General features: G+C 55.4%; 2 protein-coding genes across 4 annotated transcripts in view; both read left to right on the top strand.

Annotated features, from left to right (window-relative positions):
- Positions 1-2,013: 2,013 nt before the first annotated feature.
- On the top strand, positions 2,014-8,854 carry IQCN (IQ motif containing N). The gene is made up of 2 exons (XM_070414060.1): positions 2,014-5,166; positions 7,923-8,854. Exons 1-2 carry the CDS (start codon positions 2,038-2,040, stop codon positions 8,838-8,840), a joined length of 4,047 nt encoding a protein of 1,348 aa, XP_070270161.1. The 5' UTR covers positions 2,014-2,037; the 3' UTR covers positions 8,841-8,854.
- Positions 8,855-15,898: 7,044 nt separating this feature from the next.
- PDE4C (phosphodiesterase 4C) overlaps positions 15,899-19,133 on the top strand; it is a 32,094-nt gene continuing 28,859 nt past the window's right edge. For 2 of the 3 annotated variants that reach the window (XM_070416427.1, XM_070416425.1), the window contains exons 1-2: positions 15,899-15,981; positions 17,003-17,063. In XM_070416427.1, coding sequence (XP_070272528.1) covers positions 17,022-17,063 — 42 coding nt within the window. In that variant the 5' untranslated portion in view covers positions 15,899-15,981; positions 17,003-17,021. Of the gene's footprint in view, positions 15,982-16,577; positions 16,639-17,002; positions 17,064-19,133 lie in introns of those variants that run through there. The other variant, XM_070416426.1, reaches the window with a different exon arrangement.

Here is a 19,133-nt window from a genome sequence, read left to right as displayed (position 1 = left end):
AGTCTTCTAAATAATATTGTGATGAACATTCTGGGACACCCTTCTTCATGCATTTGTAACTGACCCCCTAGCAATCACCTCTTTGGTTATTTCCAGTTGTTTTTGTTTTACAAAATAACACCAGAATGCGCTTTCTTGTGCATTCATCTTTGTAGACTTAAAAGTTTTGGGTTTTCTTGAAATTTTAATTTTTGCTTTTAACATCTCTCATGTTGGTCTTGAGCACAGAGCCAGCCCAGGGCAGTGTTGTTGCATGTTGCATGGGATGAAGGGCTGAAGGCTGCTTACTCTTGCAAGCTGGCTTCTGAGATTGCACCTTCTCTTCCGGCTCCTCCTCCAACTCTATGACCCCCTAAGGCAGTGGTTCCCAAACTTATTTGGCCTACCGCCCCCTTTCCAGAAAAAATATTACTCAGCGCCCCCTGGAAATTAATTTTTTTAAAATTTTAATAGCAATTAAACAGAAAGATATATGTATTAATGTTTCTACCTTTTTTGTAAAATATAGTAAAGAAAGGTGTAAATTAGAAACATTGAAGTTTGAAATTATGAAACTATTTATTGAACTCAGAATAGAAAGGTAATACAAAAAAAGTTAAAACAAATGCACCTGTGGCCATCACCGCCCCCCTGGATCCCTGCAGCGCCCACCAGGGGGCGGTAGCGCCCACTTTGGGAATCACTGCCCTAAGTTATGAAGGTGGCTGGGCGAGGGTCTGACTGGTCCAACCAGAAGGGGGCGGGGACTTCAGCTAGACAGGCTCCAGGTTGTGCATCAGGATTGCTTGACAGCATCCCAACCCTCTCTGCACCAAGGTACTTCTGAAAACCACAGTCATTTCCTCATTCTTCTTCCACCTGCCATTAATCTATCCATTATCTGTCAGTCATGCACCATCCATTCACGGATCCATTCATCAGTCCACCAATACCTTCAGCTCTCTCCATTTGCACACTCATTATCTACTCAGATTTTACCTATCCATCCACAAATCCATACCTCTATCTTTCCATCCATTCCTCACTCCATCTACCACCCATCTATCCCTCCATCCCTCCATCCCTCCAAATATCTATCCATCTACCTACTCATCCATCCACCAGACACCCACTTACCCATTCACCTACCCACCCACCCATCTATTCATCCATCCTATACTCATCCTCCTACGTAGTCATACACCCCTCCATCCATGTGTCCATTTAAAAAAAATTTTTTTCAAATTGATTTCAAAGAAGAAGGCAGAGGGAGAGAAGGATAGAAACATCAATGATGAGCGAGAATCATTGACTGGCTGCCTCCTGCACACCCCCTACTGGGAATCAAGCCCGCAACCCGGGCATGTGCCCTTGACCGGAATCAAACCCAGGACCCTTCAGTCCGAAGGCCGACGCTCTATTCGCTGAGCTGAACCGGCGAGGGTGTCCATTTCTTTATGTATTGATCCGTTCATAAATTCATCAGCTTCATTTGCGCATCCATTCTTTCATCCAACCTTTCATCCATCCCTCCAACCGATCTACCATTCATTCACCCACAGATTTACCTATTCAGTATTAAGTCATGCATTCATCTATCCATTCGACTTTCAGTCCACTCACCCACTCATTTATTAATCAAGTTAGTCACTCACCCAACACCTACCCATTCACATCCTGAAACCAGACTCTATGACTGAGACGGGGACACAGAAGTGACTCAGACCTGTTTCTTGCCCTCTAGGAATTGATAGTCATTAGGGAGAGGGAAATAACCATCACACACACACACACACACACACACACACAGAGGAAGTTCCCAAAATAGTGTGTGATCAGTGCTGTACTCACAGTATGTTCCAGATACAGGTGGCCAGGAGGCCAGGATAGAGAGGGCTGCAATGGGCAGGAGAAAGATGACAAGGTACCAGGCACAGGATCTAGGTCCCGGGGCAAGCACTTGCTCCAGCCAGGACCCCTCCTGTCTGCACAACTCCTCTCTCTGACTACCTCCCTGCCACCCCACAGGCAGAGTTGATCCACCTAGGAACCAAGACAATGCCACAAGCAACACAGTTACAGTTTTCACCTAGTGGGCAGAGCTCCGACCAGCCCACCCCCAATTACCAAGACAAGGCAGAGACACCTGAATCCAGGGAGACCCTCCCGCAACAGCCTGACAAGGGCAAGATTCCACGCCTCCGGAAGGTGGTCGAAAGCAAGACCTTCAGGAACATCCTGGTGGACGAGATGGACATGATGCAGTCTCGCGCAGCCACCCTCATCCAAGCCAACTGGAGGCGCCACAAGCTCCGGCAGAAGCTGATCTCCCAAGTGATGACGGCGAAAGGCGTCCAGGAGGCCTGGCGGCACTTCAAAGCCAGGCGCCGCCTCAGGGCGGAGAAAAAAAAGTGTGTGGACGAGGAGAACATCCCTTACCACCCCCCTCAGCAGGTGCGGTTCCACCCTTCAGAGGAAGACAGGTATCTTCCGGCCCCACCTGTCATGGTGAATAAGGAGACCCAGTTCCCTTCTGACGACAGCTTGGCTGCCTGTGCCCACGAGCTGGCCCTGCTGCAGCCCGCAGGTGTTCCACCGCCTGGCATGCCAGCTCCTGGTGCCACCGGAGGCCCTAGCGTCACTTTCGTGCCGCACCAGACTGTTTCCGTCAGACTTCCGTGTCCAGTGAGTCTGAGTGCAAAGTACCACCCATGTCTGCTAACAAGAACCATCAGAAGTACCAGCCTTCTCCACTTAGAAGGGGACATGACGAAGACCAAGCCAGCGACTGCCAGAGCCAGCAAGGCAGGAGCCCTCGGGCCACCGTGTGAAAGGATTGCCCAGACACTTCATGGCCCCCCCAAGGCCCAGACCCAGGCCCATGTGGAAGCAGAGGTCCTCAGAGCCCCACCCCAGACAGGCCAACCGTCTGTGATGACCAAGACTCCGCTCAAGTCGTGCTTGGCATCCACGATGAACAAATCCATACCCCAGCCAGGCCCAACACCCACGGTAATAATAGCCAAGACCCCACCTCAGCCGGACTCAGCAGTCCCAGTGGCCAAGACCACACTCCAGTCATGCCTGGCAGCAATCTTGAACAAGATCCCAACCCAGCCAAGCCCGACACCCACAATGATAATGAGGTCCCCACCCCAGCCGTGCCTGGCAGCCCCGGTGACCAAGACCCCAGCTCAGATGCGACCAACAGTCTTGGTGACCAGCACTGCACCCCAGACACAGCTGGCTGCCATGACCTCAATTTCCAAGCCCCCAACACAAACCTGCCCAATTCCTGTGATGGCCAAGCCCCTGCCCCAGGTCCACCCAACAGCCACGATGGCCAAGTCCCTACTGCAGACATGTCCAGTGGCTACGACAGCCAAGACCCCATCTCAGATGCTCCCAGAAGCCTCAACGACCAAGACCCCTACCCAGACACGTCTGGCAGCCATGATCACCAAGACGCCAGCCCAGTTACGCTCAGTGGCCACCGTCCTCAGGAACCTCTGCCTGCCTCCTCCTGCAGATGGAAATCTGAAAGCTTCACCTCCAGCAGTTGTGGAGGATGGGATTCCCAATGCCTCGTCACAAACAAACCTAAACAGACCAAACGCCAAGGCTGTGGTGAGCGGGAGGCAGACGGCAGGCACGGTCAAAGTCTCGTCCCATTCACACTTGACTGAGGGAAAGGTGAAATGCTGGCCCCCACCACATCTGGGGGCTGGGGCTCCCAAGGCTCCAGCGAGGCCTTTTTCGGAAGCCGAGAAAATCAGGGCCTTCTCCCAGAAACAGGTGAGAATAGCAACCATGTCTAACACCAGTGTGGCCGAGGACAGGAGCAAGGTCTTGTCGCAGGCACGCCTGAAAACAGATGTCACGAAGGTTCAGTCCCAGGTGGGTGTGCCTGTGGAAATGGCTGTGGTTCTGCCCCAAGCACGCCTGGGCACCTGCCCAGCCAAGCCCCTGCCCCGAGCACAGAAGGCCACCTATTCAACCACAGCCTCGCCCCAGAGACATATGCTTGCCAAGCAGACGAGAGCCCCGCCCCAGGCAAATATCGCCCGGTGTCTGTCCAAGCCCCCATCCCAGGCACACCCACCTGCCAAGCTAACCACGGCCCCGTCCCTGGCCCATCCGGGCACGTGTCCGACCAAGACGCAGTCCCAGGCACATCTGACCACAGAAGTGATAAAGGTCCAGTCTCAAGCACATCTGCCTGCGAGGCTGACCAAGGCACAGTCCCAAGCCCAGCTGGTCACAGAAACAGCCAAGTGCCTCTATGCTGCCCACCAGGCCGCTGAGCTCAGTAGCAAGACTCGGTCCCAGCCACTCCTGGCTGGGTTCAAGGCCTCCACCCAGCCCCATCAACACGCCGGCTCTCTTGGCACTTTGTCCCGAGCAAAGCCAGAGGACGGATTTACCCAGCTCCCAGCCCATAGCTGTGCCCAGGGCAAAGCTACCAAGGGCCCATGCGAGGGGGCCTCCAAGACCCCGAGCATGCTGGTGCCTCTGCTGGCGTCCACTGGACCTTCCGCATGCAACGTCGAATCCTGCGGTGACAGGCGGGCCACCCTGGCCCCGCCATCGGCCACAAGCCCAGCCGCGCCCTGCCAGGAGGAGCTGGGGGCCGCCCAGCTTGCCTCGCTGTGTGCTGAGTTGGCCACTGTGCTGGGCTCCCAGGAGGACATCCGTGCTCTGCTGGAGAAAGCTCTCCCCCAGGGGGAAGTGAGGGCGGCACTGAACCAGGCCCTGTCCAAAGAGATCCTAGGCACCACGATGGCCAAGGCCCTGCCCCAGGGCATGCTGGGCACAGCACTGGTGAAGGCCCTGTCCTGGGGCGAGCTGGGCACTGCACTGTCCTGTGCCCTTTCCCGGGGTGAGCTGCAGGCAGAACTCACGAAGGCCATACAGGGCAGACTGGTGGATGTGCTCTGCAAGGCCCTGACAGAGGAAGACCGGGCTGCCCTGAGCCAGGCCGTGTGTCAGGGTGAGCTGGGCACCGTCCTGAGCCAGTCCTTGTCTCAGGCGGCCCTCCTGACTGGACTCGTCCTCCCTAAGGCCAACTCGAAAGCATTGGGAAGTGGGATGATGGTGACGCCGGTCCCAGTGGAGGTGGACTCCAGGGAGAGCCGGTCAACTGCATGGGGGCCCACCGTGGGCCGTGTGAGACCACAGCTCAGCAAGGTCAGGGTTCTCCAGGGTGGGGCCTGGGAGGGCGTTGTCACAGGCGGGCCAGCCGGGCTGTTGGAGGAGATGGGGGATGGGCCCGTGGTCAGGAGGTCACCCTGCTTGTCCGGGGTCTATGTGTGTGCCTCCTTGGTCACTAGGTTGATCACCACCATTCTCCATTTTCCCCTGATCGGGCATCATTTCTGGCACGTGCTGCCTCAAGGGTGGGGCCTGGCTGCTCTCAGGCTTTAGTGCCCAACAGACTGGGTCTGAGTCCATCCAAATTTTCCCTGGCCAGTGTGGGCTCCAGCATATCTCAGGTCAAGGTTGATCAATGGGGACCACCAGTGTCTTATGTCCACAGTCACCACATCCAGTTACCAACAATCAAATGCTTTCAGCCAGGAGCCTGTAATGGGCATGGCCCGTCTTTTGGGGCCAGGTTCTGTAGCCAATAGGGTGACCACAGCTGGGGCCCCAGGTACTGTGGTTCGTGGCAAGGCCTCCAGCTTTCCCACAGGGTCTGAGATCAATTGTGTGGCCCCCAGGCTTCCACGAGGTTATACGGTCAATTGTGTGACCCAGACCCTTCACCCGTGATCTGCGATCAGTGGCCTGGGCCGGGACCTTCCTCCAGACCCCATGGCCAGGGCTGTGGTCCACAGCCTTTCTCCAGGCTCTGTCATCAGTGGTGTGGCCCAGAGCTTTCCTCCGGTTTTCGTGGCCAGTGACGTGGCCAGGACCCTAGCTCTAGGTTCTGTGGTGAGTGGGGTGGCCCCCAGACTGATTACAGCACCTGGTACAGGTGGGAAAAGGCAAAGTCTCTTTGTAAGACCCTGTACTAGTACCCTCTCCAAGACTGCCCCAGGTTCAGGGGTGAGTGGGGTGGGCCGAAGTGTCTCTTCTGGTTTTGTGGCCTCTAGTGTGGTCGCAGAACTTATGACTGGGGGACTGAGTCAGAGCCTGGTCTAAGACCCATGGCTAGTGTGGCTAGTCCACCCTCCACAGTCAGAAGCATGACTCACAGCCTTCCCCAGGGGTCCAGACTCATTGGACTCACCTCCCATCCCTACCATGGAGGGCCCTGAGGACGGGTCTGCATCCCCCTTCCAGGCATCCCATGCCACTGGCCTGCCTCAAGCTCCTCCCCAGGCCTTAGAATCTAATGGCGGAGCCAGAGGAGGGCACCGAGTGCCCATGGTGGCAAAGAGCCTCACTGTTGAGCCACGTTCATGGGACAATAGCCTTTGAGACCAGAGATGGCCAGGCCATGATGAAGCCAGAGACCTGGACGAGGCGCTCTCCCAGGAGTCCTGTTCCAGTAGGCCAGTGATGGCGAACCTTTTAAGCTCGGCGTGTCAGCGTTTTGAAAACCCTAACTTAACTCTGGTGCCGTGTCACATATAGAAATTTTTTGATATTTGTAAAACAAAGACTTATATTTTGATATTTATTTTATATATTTAAATGCCATTTAACAAAGAAAAATCAACCAAACAAATGAGTTCGCGTGTCAGCTCTGACACGTGTGTCACAGGTTCGCCCTCACTGGTGTAGGGAGTCAATGGTCCTTGAGGCAACCCCATGGATGTCTGAGAGTCCCCGGCCCCTGATGGCGACTACGACCATGACTTCCTGGCAGAGGACAAGACTCCAAAGGCCGTCGGAGGAGGAGGCAGCTCCCGGCTGAGCCGAGCCTATGATGAGTGGCATCGCCCCTGCCCTTCCCCAGCCTCCAGGCTTTGCACACCAGGGCCAGCAGTGTCCCCCGAACTCTGCCGCAGAGACAGACACCAGCTGGAGGGCCCCTAGTTCCCACTTTGTGACTTCTCATGGGGTCCCCGGTGTGCAAATGAACACAGGGCCCCCTGAGCTCATAGGCGTCAGTGGCTCACATCATCCCCCAGAGCCTCTTGGCTGCTCACATGCCCGGGAGTCATTCCCATGGGATGGTGGCTTCTACAATAACATCAGGGTCGCCCGAGCTGGCCCACGACAGGACTGTGGCATCTAGTTTGCTCCTGAGGGCTGCATCTGGGATGGGGGGATCCCAAACACTTCCCAGAGGTCAGAGGCCACCGTGTGGCCTCGTGTGCTGCCGTACAGTGTAAGGCCAGCGGGACGCCATCCAGTGGTTTCCAGTGCATTTTGGAAGCCAGTGTCGGGGAACCTGGCTCAGAGCAGCCACCATGACCTCCTTGGCCCTAGAGCAGCGGTTCTCAACCTGTGGGTCGCGACCCCTTTGGCGGTCGAACGACCCTTTCACAGGGGTCGCCTAAGACCATCCTGCATATCAGATATTTACATGACGATTCATAACAGTAGCAACATTACAGTTATGAAGTAGCAACGAAAATAATTCTATGGTTGGGGTCACCACATGAGGAACTGTATTTAAAGGGCCAGAAGGTTGAGAACCACTGCCCTAGAGAATCCTACACATCCTTGCATAGTAGCTCTGCCTCCTGTGGCCAAGACCGAGCCCTCCCAGTAGGTGGCGGAGCTTGCCTCCAGGTCCCTCAGGAAGGCCCCAAAGGCTCCATGGGTGCGCTGCCGTAACGCCAACGATCCTACGGCCATCTGGTGCATGACATGGCCATCCCTAGGTTGCACGACGAGGTTCAGAGGGGGTTTCTTGGTTATGAATCTTCACCAAGTGGTTCCTGGCAGCCCCCTTTTAACGGGAGTCGCTACGGGGACCTCGGGATCTGCTTAGCACCATGGCTCCTGTGGACAGTCACAGGGCACCTCTGACTTCTGCTTTACTCCAGGGCCCCGTGGACGCTGGCGTGGCTGGTGGCCAAACGTGGAATTCCGCCATCCCCGGTGCTGCCGTTGGGCCCATGGAGGGGGCCAAGACCCCCTGTGGTGCATGGAAACCAGCCAGGTGCGATGTGCCATGGGCTGCCATGGGCAGGGAGGCGCTGGTGGATCCCAGACGGCGTGGGGAGCTGGTGACGTCAGTTCAGACTGTGGAGAAGATAATAGTGCAAGCCGTGGTCGTCATACAGGCGTGTGCACGTGGCTACCTGGTGCGCCGTACCATCAAGGTGTGGCACCGGTGGGCTGTCGTCATCCAGGCTGCCTGGCGTGGCTACTGCGTGCGGCGGAACCTGGCCCAGCTCCTCAAAGCTGCCACGGTCATCCAGGCCACGTGGCGAGGCTACAGCTTCCGCCGGAACCGAGCCCGGCAAATGCTGCTCCCCCGCACCTGGGCTGAGGCGAGTGGCAGGACCACGTCCACCTCCGACCACCGCTGCTTCCAGTCCTGCCAGCCGCACGACTGCACCCTCTGCCAGTCGCTGAGGCCCAGGCTGGGGAGCCCACCCAGCGCCGTGACGCTCATGGGTTCCAGCCCCCGCACGTGCCACATGTGTGGCCACACCCAGCCCACGAGGGTGGTGCAGGGCACGGGCCGGGGCACCGCGGGCCAGGCGGGCAGGCTGCGGGACCAAGACACCCAGCTGAGCCCCCAGCAGCCCCGTGGCCAGAATAAGGCGGCCACGGTCATCCAGTCCATCTGGAGGGGCGTCCAGGTACGCCGCCGGCTGATGGAGAAGCAGGCAGCGGCCAAGATGCTGCAATCCAACTGGCGTGGCCACTACACCCGGTCCTCCCTCACCACGGATGCGCTTTTGAGGCCAGCGGCGTGGGACAACCCACAGAACACGCAGTGGCCAGGAGTCTAGGACCTTGACCGCCCAACGGGGGACACAGGGGCGGTGCCATGTGGCTCTCTCGGTCTAATGAATAAAGTTCTCCACAGCCTGGGCCTTGGTTTCTCCGTGCTCAAAGCGGGTATCTTGGGCCTGGGTGTGGGGGGCGTGAGGGGAATCTGGAACACTCTGGACTGGGGGGACCCTAAAACTTTCAACCACTTAGTTGGCACCCAGGGTCTGTGTCTGGGAGAGGGACCCACGCCCTTCTCGGAGGTCAGGGGCCTCCCTGTGGCCGTGGAACCTGTCCATGACTAGAGGGGCCGTGTCCGTCCGCTCCCCGTGGAAGGTGTCCCTGACACACTCCAGAAGCCGGTGTCTGGCCCTCGTCCCTCGGCCCTAGAAAACCACATGGTGGCTGCATGGGGCCTAATTCAGGAAACGCTAGGGCTTCCCAGCCAGGTACTAAGTTGGTGGGATGCTGGGCGCACCCGCAAGAGGCTCCAGTCTGGGTGAGAGAGAGCTGAACACAGATGTTCCCAGCCTGTGGGTGTCAGGGACAGGGCAGGGAGGGGGGAGGGGCTACGAGCACCCAGAGGGGGCAGCCTGCTTGGAGGAGTGGCAAAGGGGAAGGTAGCATGGGTTCAGGTAGCTATGGAAGGGGCCATAGAGTGGGTGGGGGCTGCTGTGGGGAGGGGTCTGAAGGGAGCAAGGGGGTCCTGAAGGGATGGGCAGAATTTGAGGGCTTCTGGGTCATGGTTCAGGTGGGACTTCTAGGCGAGGTGGGCATCCAGGTGGAGAGGGGGCAGGTATGGCAACCCTGGGAAACGGTAGCACCCATTGGCCCTGTGTCCTGCGGCCCCACTTCCACCTCTCCCCTGGGCAGGTGTAAACACAGCCACCTGGCCACGCCCCTGGCCCCACGTCACACCTGTGCAGAGCCGTCCTGCACCCTCCCCACCCAGGAATGGCAGGCTCCCAGCGGCCGCCGCCTCCTGCTGCTGCCTCCGTGCTGCTGCTGCAAACTGATGTGAATTTCTCTGCTTCTGCGGACACCCCTACAGGTGAGAGCAGGTCAGGAAGAAGGTGGGCCTCTCGATAGCTGGAGGGGGCCGTCCTGCCCAGCCAGACACCTGGTGTCTGGGCCCTTTCCTCAGGCCAGGCTGGTCTGCCAGGCCCCCGCCCCCAGAAGGGCTGCTCCCCCCAGAAGCAAGGTGGGGGGTCATGAGGACAGCTGCAGCACCCCCACCCCTCCACCGCCCCCACTCCAGCCCTGAGGATGCCACTTCTGCAGCCCCAGCTGACCCGAGCCAGTGAGAAGCTGTGGCTGCCTCATACCCAGTTTGAGGTTCCATGTTCAACCTGTTCCCATTAGCCAGCCTGCAAGGGAAGGAGGACCCAGGGCCATGGAAGGGGGACACGGGCTCATTTCCTGGTCACGAAGCACCTGTGGCTCCCAGAAGCTCCTGGTGCCTGGTTGCCTTCTGCTGCCCTGCAGGACTGTTCCCAGGGTAAAGAACTGAACTCCTTAGTGAGATTTATTTTACAGTTGACATACAGTATTATTAGTTTCAGGTGTGCGACAGTGATTCCATGAGGGTTGAACTCTTGCATTGCCCTCCCACGAAACCATCACTCTCTCTGACCTGTGTACCTGCCCCAAACCTGTAATAGCAGAGTGGAGGCCACCACGCATATGACATGTTTTGCAGGCAAGGGCTTCACTCGGAAAGCACCATATTTATCCCCATTTTATAGCTCAGGGAATCGAGGCTTATGCTAGTCTCCCAGCCTGTGCCAGAGCTGGATTAGAACCGGCTGACTTGGCCCCGGCCAGCCTCCTGGTCTAGGGGTTTCTGGGCAAAGCAGACTCATGGCACAGTCCATAGAATAGCTCCAAGCCCTGGCTGGGTAGCTCAGTTGGTTAGAGTGTAGTCCTCATATGCCAAGGTTGTGTGTTCGATCCCCGGTCAGGGCACATACAAGAAACAATCAGTGAATGTATAAATGAGTTGAACAACAAATTCTCTCTCTCTCTCTCTCTCTCTCTCTCTCTCTCTCTCTCTCCCCCTCATCAATAAAAAACAAACAAACAAACTTCATAAAAATAGAAATAAAAATAAACCCACTTTACCTCTGATCAGCTCTCCAGTAGCTCATGAGCTCCTGCCTACTCTGTGCCAGGCCCTCAGCAGAGCTTGTGTCCTCCACTACCTCCTCTTTCAAGAATCACTAGTTTTCCTCAGTTCACTTTAAATTTTTTAAAAAATATGTTTTCATTGATTTCAGAGAGAGGAAGGAAGAGGGAGAGAGAGATAGAAACATCCATGATGAGAGAGAATCATCAATCAGCTGCCTCCTGCATGCCCCCTACTGGGGACTGAGCCGACAACCCCAGGCATGTGCCCTGACCAGGAATGGAACTGTGAGCTCCTGGTTCATGGGTCAATACTCAACCACTGAGCCACACTGGCTGGGCTTCCTCAGTTCACTTTAAAGGTTCAGCTCCCCAGAGTCCTGGCTTGGCTTCAAGTCCACAGTGGCCCTTGAGTCACCCTCATTTCAGCAAAAACTTCTCATCATCTGGATTCTTCCTCAAATGAGGTGAGAGGCAGTTTGGGAAGGCGGGCCTTTTTTTTGTTTTTAATATATTTTATTGATTTTTTACAGAGGGGAAGGGAGAGGGATAGAGAGTTAGAAACTGGAACACTTTTTCCAGATGGATACGACCAGCTGCCTCCTGCACACCTCCCACTGGGGATGTGCCCGCAACCCAGGTACATGCCCTCTACCGGAATCGAACCTGGGACCTTTCAGTCCGCTGGCCGGCACTCTATCCACTGAGCCAAACCGGTTAGGGCATGGGAAGGGAAGGCTGGCCTTTTAGTCCTTGACTCCTTGGAGGTCCTTGAGGGGCCCTCTTCCCACCTTCCTAGTTCCCTTAGGCCTCAGTTTCCCATCTGTAAAATGGGGATAAAGTTAGGCCCGGGCACAATGCCTCTCCTAGTCTCAGCTGTCATCCCCACAGGGCCTGGGAGACTGGACAGAGCAAAGTGGGTCTGCGTGTGGACCCAGACCCCTGTTGAGCCTAGTGCTGGAGGTTATTTCCACATCTCTGCCACCTGGGAGGTAAGAGAGGAAGCACGAAGATCCACTCAGGGCCGCGTGGACAGGGTCGATGAATGAACTTGCAAGCAGCTAAGGTGCCCAGCAGCCTGGACCTGGGAAGGAAGTAACTGTAGGAGGTGGCCCATGAAATATTTACCCACCCTCGGCCTGGCCCCAGGGCTCCGTGCTGGGAGGGTCAGGAGCCAGGGAGCAGCTGGAACAAGGTTGGGGGCAGAGTTTTTCAGAGCTTTGATCCCCTGACTATTCCCAGTGCCCAGGCCTCTACCCCCTCCCCATTAGAGCTCTGGGTTTGTCCTGACCAGAGCTGAGCACTGACCTATGAACCAGGGATCAAGGTTCAATTCCCGGTCAGGGCACATGCCCAGGTTGTGAGCTCGATCCCCAGCGTGGGTCGTGCAGGAGGCAGCCGCTCAATGATTCTCTCTCATCGTTATTCTCTCTCTCTCTCTCTCTCTCTCTCTCAAATCAATAAAAATATATTTAAATCAAACAACAAAAAGCTCTGGGTTTGGCCATGAGGACCTTCCGGGTACCTGCAGAAGATTAGGGATGATCCTCTCTGGGGAGCTCCGAGGGGCCTGGGCACCACATGCGCGGGCCTGTGTAGCTCTCAGAGGTGCTGGCTGCCGGAGGTGCCCATTTTACAGACAGAAAATCTGTAAAATTGAGTCCCAGAGGGTTTGAAAGAGTCACCCAGAGTGCTGCCTGGGTCCAGCCATTACTTGTACCCAGAGAGCTTCTGGGGCCCCAAAGCAAGAGGGGGGCTGGGAAAGTATGACCGGGACTGGAGCCCGCACTGTGGGTTCAGACAAAGAGCTCCCGTACAAGGGCACCGCCTTTCCCGCTGAGCACTCAGGTGGCGAGCGAACTCCCCCAGGCCCCCTGGGCGCAGGCTTACTCTCTGAGGGAAGAGGGAAGAGGCATCCAGAGAGGCTGGCCCGGGTCCCCCACCCTGGCCCCTCATCGTCCTCTCCCTGTGCCCACTGGCGTTTGCTTTCCGATGTTGGGAGGGAGCTGAGACCTCGACTTCCAAACCCTGGTCTCCTTTCCCCTCCAGCGGCAGCTCTCCTAGTTCAGTGGAACCCGCCACCACTCACTCCAGCCCTAGTTCAGGGGCAGACTCCCCGACCTCCTCTACAGCCTCTTAAATTCAGAGGTAAGCCCCACCATCCAGTCTAGCTCCAGCTCCACAAATTTAGGGTGGGTGCCCATCGCCCCACAACCAGAGACAATCCCCCACCCCGATTCTGGCTCTCCAGCTCAGAGCTCACCCCCACCTCCCACTCCTGCCACCCGAGTTCCACCTCCTTGACCCTGCACTCGAGCCCCACTTCCGGTGCCCTTGGCCACAATTGACTGTACCTCTGTGGCTCTGTGCTTCTGGGCAGTTGAGCGGGGAGCGGGGGCGGCATGGCTGAGGTTACCAGGCTGCAGTTCAGGGACCAGCCTCCAGGGAGAGACACAGACCTGAGAATGTGCTGGAAAGGGCCGCACCCTCCCCTCCACTCCCGGTATTGCTGAAAGCTCTGAGGCCTTCTTCATTTCACGCACATTTATTAAGTGCCTAGTGTATGTCACATACACTAGGGGACACAGCTGTGTTGGAAGATGGGTTATAAGTAAATTCCATATTTGTTTATCAAATAACAAAATAGAACAGAATAAAGGGTTGGAATATGAGTACAAATGGTTTAAATGTTTAAAAAAGTGGCCAGTAAAGGTCTCGATTTGAAAGAGTTGAGGGAGGAGCCACAAAGTTACCTAGGGGAAGAGCAGCCTAGGCAGCAGGCACAGTCTGTGCAAAGGTCCCTGAGGTAGGACTGTGCCTGGTGCATTTGAGGAAGAGTGAGGTGGCTGGAACTGTGAGTAGGGTACTAGCGGGGAGGCCGTGAGGGTGGGAAGATTGTACAGTGTGACCATCCAGGACCCCAGGGGTTCAACAGAGGCCAAGAATTTTTACAGACAGAAAATCTGTAAAATTGAGTCCCAGAGGGTTTGAAAGAGTCACCCAGAGTGCTGCCTGGGTCCAGCCATTACTTGTACCCAGAGAGCTTCTGGGGCCCCAAAGCAAGAGGGGGGCTGGGAAAGTATGACCGGGACTGGTGAGGCATCCAGAAAAATTTGTTACTCAAACTACCATGTTATCTCTGGAATGTTCAGAGAAGAGTGCAAGCACCAAGTGTGATGAGCTTTTGCTTAAAGTCACAGGATAGAAACCACCTTCTCAGGGTGTCCCATTTCCTAGGATTACCAGAAGGCCGCAGCGATTGTGAACGGAGTTCTAGATTTTTCTCACTTTGTAAGAACTCCTGAGTGGCCAATGAGAGCAGTGGAAACTGCTGAGCTGAGGCAGCAAACGGAATGAATTCCTCATAGACAGATATGTTCACAAGCAAAAGGATAAGAAGGCGCTTTAACAAGTTACAGCAGCGACCAGAGAGGGAAGTGAGCGCTTCTGGGAAGGGGTTTAAAAGGTTCTGGGCCCTGAGGGTATCACAGCCTGGGGAGGGGTGGGGTCCAGGGCTGACTCAGGGCTCCTCCCCTCAGCTCCCGGTGACACTGGGGCCTGAGTTGCACAGGAACCCGGTGGTGGGAGAGACCGTGTATCTGTTGGTGTCCTTTTTGCTCAGTGGGTCTGTGGTAATGGCCGTGAGGTGCTGCCACCAGGGTGAGCCTGAGTCCCAGAAGCCAGATGAGATGTCCATGGTGAGACGGGGGCTGGGCTGGGGGGCCGCCATCCCAAGCAGAGCAAGTCCCTGGTGCCTGAACACTCCCTTGTGTGTGTTCTTTTTCCAGGGAGCCATGGGCCAACGGTCATCCTTGCCCATCGCCCGCCAGAGCGATCCCTGTAGGGTGCGGACTTAGATGGGCCCGGGCACCTGGGGAGGGGCAAGGTTGGAAGAAAGCCCCTACTATTCCTCTGAGGCCTCCTGAATGATGGATTCCTGTCCTACTACACGCTAGGGTCACAGTGCGGACCATTTCTCTACCCTCATGGGGCCCACAGCCTTGAGGGATGGAGACAGACGACAGCCAAGGGGTCAAATAACATTTCAGATGGTTCCGAGGGCGAGGGAATCACATGTTGGGCCTGTGGCCAGATTCCGGTGGCCTGTGTGTCCAGGTTTGCTGACCGGGCAGGGAGGCTTCTCCGGGGAGGCAATGATTGAGCTGAGGCCTCAAAGGTGGGAAGGAGCACCCTGGGGAATGCTGGGCAGGTGTCACAGAAAGCAGGCACAGCAAGGAAAAAGGCCCTGGGGTAGGAGGAACTTGGGGTGTTTGGGAAACAACAAAGAGGTGTGTGGTCCCTGGGAAGGAGGGTGGGTTTAACCTGAGCACCTGGTGGAGTTTTCAGCCAGTCAGTGGTGGGGTCCGGTTGGTGTTTCTTCTGGTGTTTATGGGGCAGATAAGCAGAGGGAGAAGGCGTTCCAGGAGGCAGGGCTCACCCTATGCAAAGGCTTGAGGCAGGAAAGCCCAGACGCATGCGGAGAGCACGGAGTCAAAATGCCCCTCCCCTCATGCCCAGTCCTGCTTTTCAGGTCTGAGCTGGACCCCCACTCTTTCCCCTCCCATTGGACAGGAGGGAAAACGGAGTGTGGGAGGAGCAGGCCTGGGGCTGGGGACCCTCGGCAGGTCAATGGACTCCTCCTGCTGCCCACTCCTGTCCCCACCAGGGCCTGAAGGCTTCTCTAGCCGGGACATGGAAGCTTCGAGCCCCCTGGCCAAGACTGGGGCCTGGAGCTGCCCCCTCAGGGCTGGGTTTATCCTGCTGTAAAATGAGTGGTCAGAGAGCCTGGAGTCAAGGTCACCCCACACATGGGGGGAAAGCCGCTGGAGGGACAGTCATGCTCTAATGGTTCCTGGGGGCAGCAGGCAGCAGTTCTGGTGAAACATTAACTTGTGGCGGCTCAGGAGGCAGCAGCACCATAGGAACTCCTGTCCCTGCCACAGGCTCCCATGCACTTTCCTGGGGCCGGGTTTCAGCTGCAGCTCCAGCCCCTGATGTTTGTGGAGGGGTTATTGACCGGAGAGGCAGCACAGCGTGGTGAGCAACTTCCCCGGAGCCTCCAGGGACCCCTGAGGGCCACCCCCAAACCCTAGAGGGCTTTGCGGTGAAGCAGTTCCCGGACCCCAAGCTGATAAAATCTTCCTGTCTTACAGCACCTCTCTCTGTGTCCTCCTCTCTGTCTCTTTGTCTCTCTTCTCTATCTACATCTCTGTCTCTCTGTTCCTCTCTCTGTGTCTCTCCATCTCTCTCTCTCTGTCAATGTCTGTCTCTTTCCTCTTCCTTTCTCTCTCTCTCTCTCTTTCTCTCTCTCTCCATCTCTCTGTCTCTCTCCATTTCTCTCTCTGACGCTCTGTGTTTCCATCTCTCTCCCTCTCTCATAAGCAAACACAGGAACAATTAAACTTAACACCCACCTGCCCTGTTCTCCCCCACACTAGGTCAGCCTCCTGGCCACTCTCTCTCTTATACCCATCTTGGTGATACCTCCCGGTCACTCTGCCCGCAGCCTCCTGGCTAGGTCCTAAGGGTGGTATGCAGGTGTGTCCAGTCTGGGCCTGGTGCTCAGATAGTTAAAGGCCTCTGCTGAGGGAAGCCTGGACCGCCCTCTTGGGCAGGGCCCGTCCTCCCCTACCCAGCTCCATGGCAGGTCACAGGACTCCTCAGTGCCAGGCCTGCCTGGGCCTCACAGAGCCGGTGTGAGTCTGGAGTGCTCTCAGGTGGTGGGCTGGGGTCTCCAAACCCTCCAGAGCTGGTCTGGGAACTAAATGGCTCCCCCAAGGGACCAGGGGCCAGGGGACTTCTTCCTGAGGGACCTGATGGTCCCAAGCTGCTGACCACAGCAGGGAGCAGGGAGGGGGCTTGAGGAGTGTATGTGGGCACCCAGCCCCTGTCCCTGGACGAGGCCCCTGCAGAGGTCCAGGTGGTGTCCACACTGGTGGCTGTGCTGCGGCCTAGCTACCTCAGTTGAGTATCTGTGGGTCCCAGGAGAGGGTGCAGGGTGTGGGAGTGAGCTCCCCATCTAGGGGGCATGGCTGGGGTTTCACATCCATCTCCCCAGGTTCAGAGACGCCTGCAGCATGAGGCGCAGCGGAACAGCACTTTCCTTCCTGCTAAGTGAGGTGAGTGGTAGGAGATGGCCTTATACAGGCCATGGGGGAGGGGTGTCCCAGCAACCCCCTACTCGGAAACACCCAGAGCTGCCTGGAGACCCACTTCCAAGTGGGGAAACCAAGGCCCAGAGAGGCCACTCGAAGTCTGAGACTCAATCCAGGTGTCTAGTCCAGGGTTGCAGCCACTATCTTTGGGTACAAGGGACCAAGGGGGCAGGGGAGGCAGAGACTCTTGGGTCTGGAACCAAGGTTTTTTATTGCCCAAGGAAAGGAGGCCACACTTTTGGATCAGAGCCAATGGCTCCATTCATAGAGACTGGAGCAGGCTTAAAGGTGACAGTGAGCAGGATTTAGGTAGTGAGTTCATTCAGCAGGAGCTGGGTTTGAATCCCAGGCTGGTCACTGACACCTGAGTGGCTGATAACCTCTCCAGGACTATTTTCTTGTGTAAAAAAAAGGGGGGGGGGGGGGGCTAAAACCTTGAGAGAGGTCAGGATGAGCCAGCAGGCAAGTACCCACATATAGGTTTTCTCTCTTTACCATGACCAGCATGGCTAGAGAGTGGATGAGTTCCTGAGTAGGGGCGGCTGGGGATTGAGAAAAAGAAAGAGATAGACACAGAGACAATAGGGAAAGCTGGGACCGGGTGGGACAGCTGTCCTTGGATAGAGAGACAATGACCCAGAGCCAGTGCAGCACGTTTATTTTATACAGTATGATTCCAGGGAAGTTTTACTAGAGTTTAAAACAAAGGAAATTATGTGAAATCATAGTTAAAGATCAAGCTGTAATTCTTCATTCTTGTGACTTCTTTGTAATTGTCACTCCTGGCTGAGCCCGGATAATTGTGTCCGTTCCTTGCACCTGGCTGAACTTAAATAATGAAAGCCACCCCCTGGCACCAGAGCTAAGGGTTAGGCTGACAACATACCTGCATCTGGCATGGTATGTTTCCAGGACGTGGCTCTGCTGACGTCACTGGACTCAGCCGACAATCAGCTCAGGTGCCTTCCCAGGTGCTCTCTACATCTCCCCCTTTTTTATTTTTAAATGCAGCTTATGGACATCTAATTGGAGCCTTCAGACTTGAGATCACAGGAGCTTGCTGCTGACTGAAAGAAAGCAGGATAAAACTAGTAGTACACAAAGGAATCCTATTAGGTACCAAGTTGTGTGTTTTAACATATTCCATGGATTAAATCCTTTTAAATCATCCAGCAATTCTTTTGCCAGTTTTGCAGGAGATATAATTTCATCATGACTATTCTGAATGGCTTGCACATGTTTGTGTAGCCACACTAGGTCTATACTGATATTATTATGATGCCATATTCCCTGTAGGTGCATCTTAATTTTACTCCAATCCCATAGAGAACTGTTATAGCGGGCTGAAGTCACACAAATATGTGTAAAAGCAGCATGGTATTACAGTTGCTGTTTAGTCTTGACACTTTATAATTGATTACCTACTCCTATTACTACAGTTTCCAAAGCATTTAGCTTTGTTTCTAGCTTTTTGTTTATATCTTCTTGATCATAAAATACAGTCAAGGTGTTCTGAGCCAATTCATTGACAAACTCTGCATTCTGGATGCTTTGGGTCAATGCAAGAGAAGCAGTCACAACAGATGCAATAATAGTAGCTAGGGTAACAAGACCAAAAATAATAAGTCCCAAAGCACGCCTTTTCTGGGACAGCTGATTATGTAATTCCTGCAATGCCTACAGGCCCGCATCATGATACCATTTTCCTGTTATATTGGTAGGAAGCATAATAAAAGAAGGCTGCTTTAAAATTAATATATCTTCATTCAGATTACACCTGGAAACACAGCTGGTAAGGTTACACAGTGATGGTGTTGGACAGCATACTGGGTGTGGGACAGCATACTGGCTGTCTAATCTGGTGATGTTTACATTTCCAGTCACCAATACATATGGGGGCTGGACACAGGCTTGTATGCCATAGCAAGGGCTTGATGAACACGCTCCCTTAATATCAGCTAAGAAAGAGCCAGTAAAATTAAGAAAGTCAAGGTCAGCGGCTAAATGCCAAAGATCTTTCTGTAAATTTCCTGT

The sequence above is a fragment of the Myotis yumanensis genome, unplaced genomic scaffold, assembly GCF_028538775.1.
Source record: "Myotis yumanensis isolate MYYU_CA2020_CCGP unplaced genomic scaffold, mMyoYum1.0.hap1 SCAF_5, whole genome shotgun sequence".
In the NCBI taxonomy this organism is placed as follows: domain Eukaryota; kingdom Metazoa; phylum Chordata; class Mammalia; order Chiroptera; family Vespertilionidae; genus Myotis; species Myotis yumanensis.
Note: the sequence above shows the minus strand (reverse complement) of the source record. Positions and strands in the feature narration are given on the sequence as shown.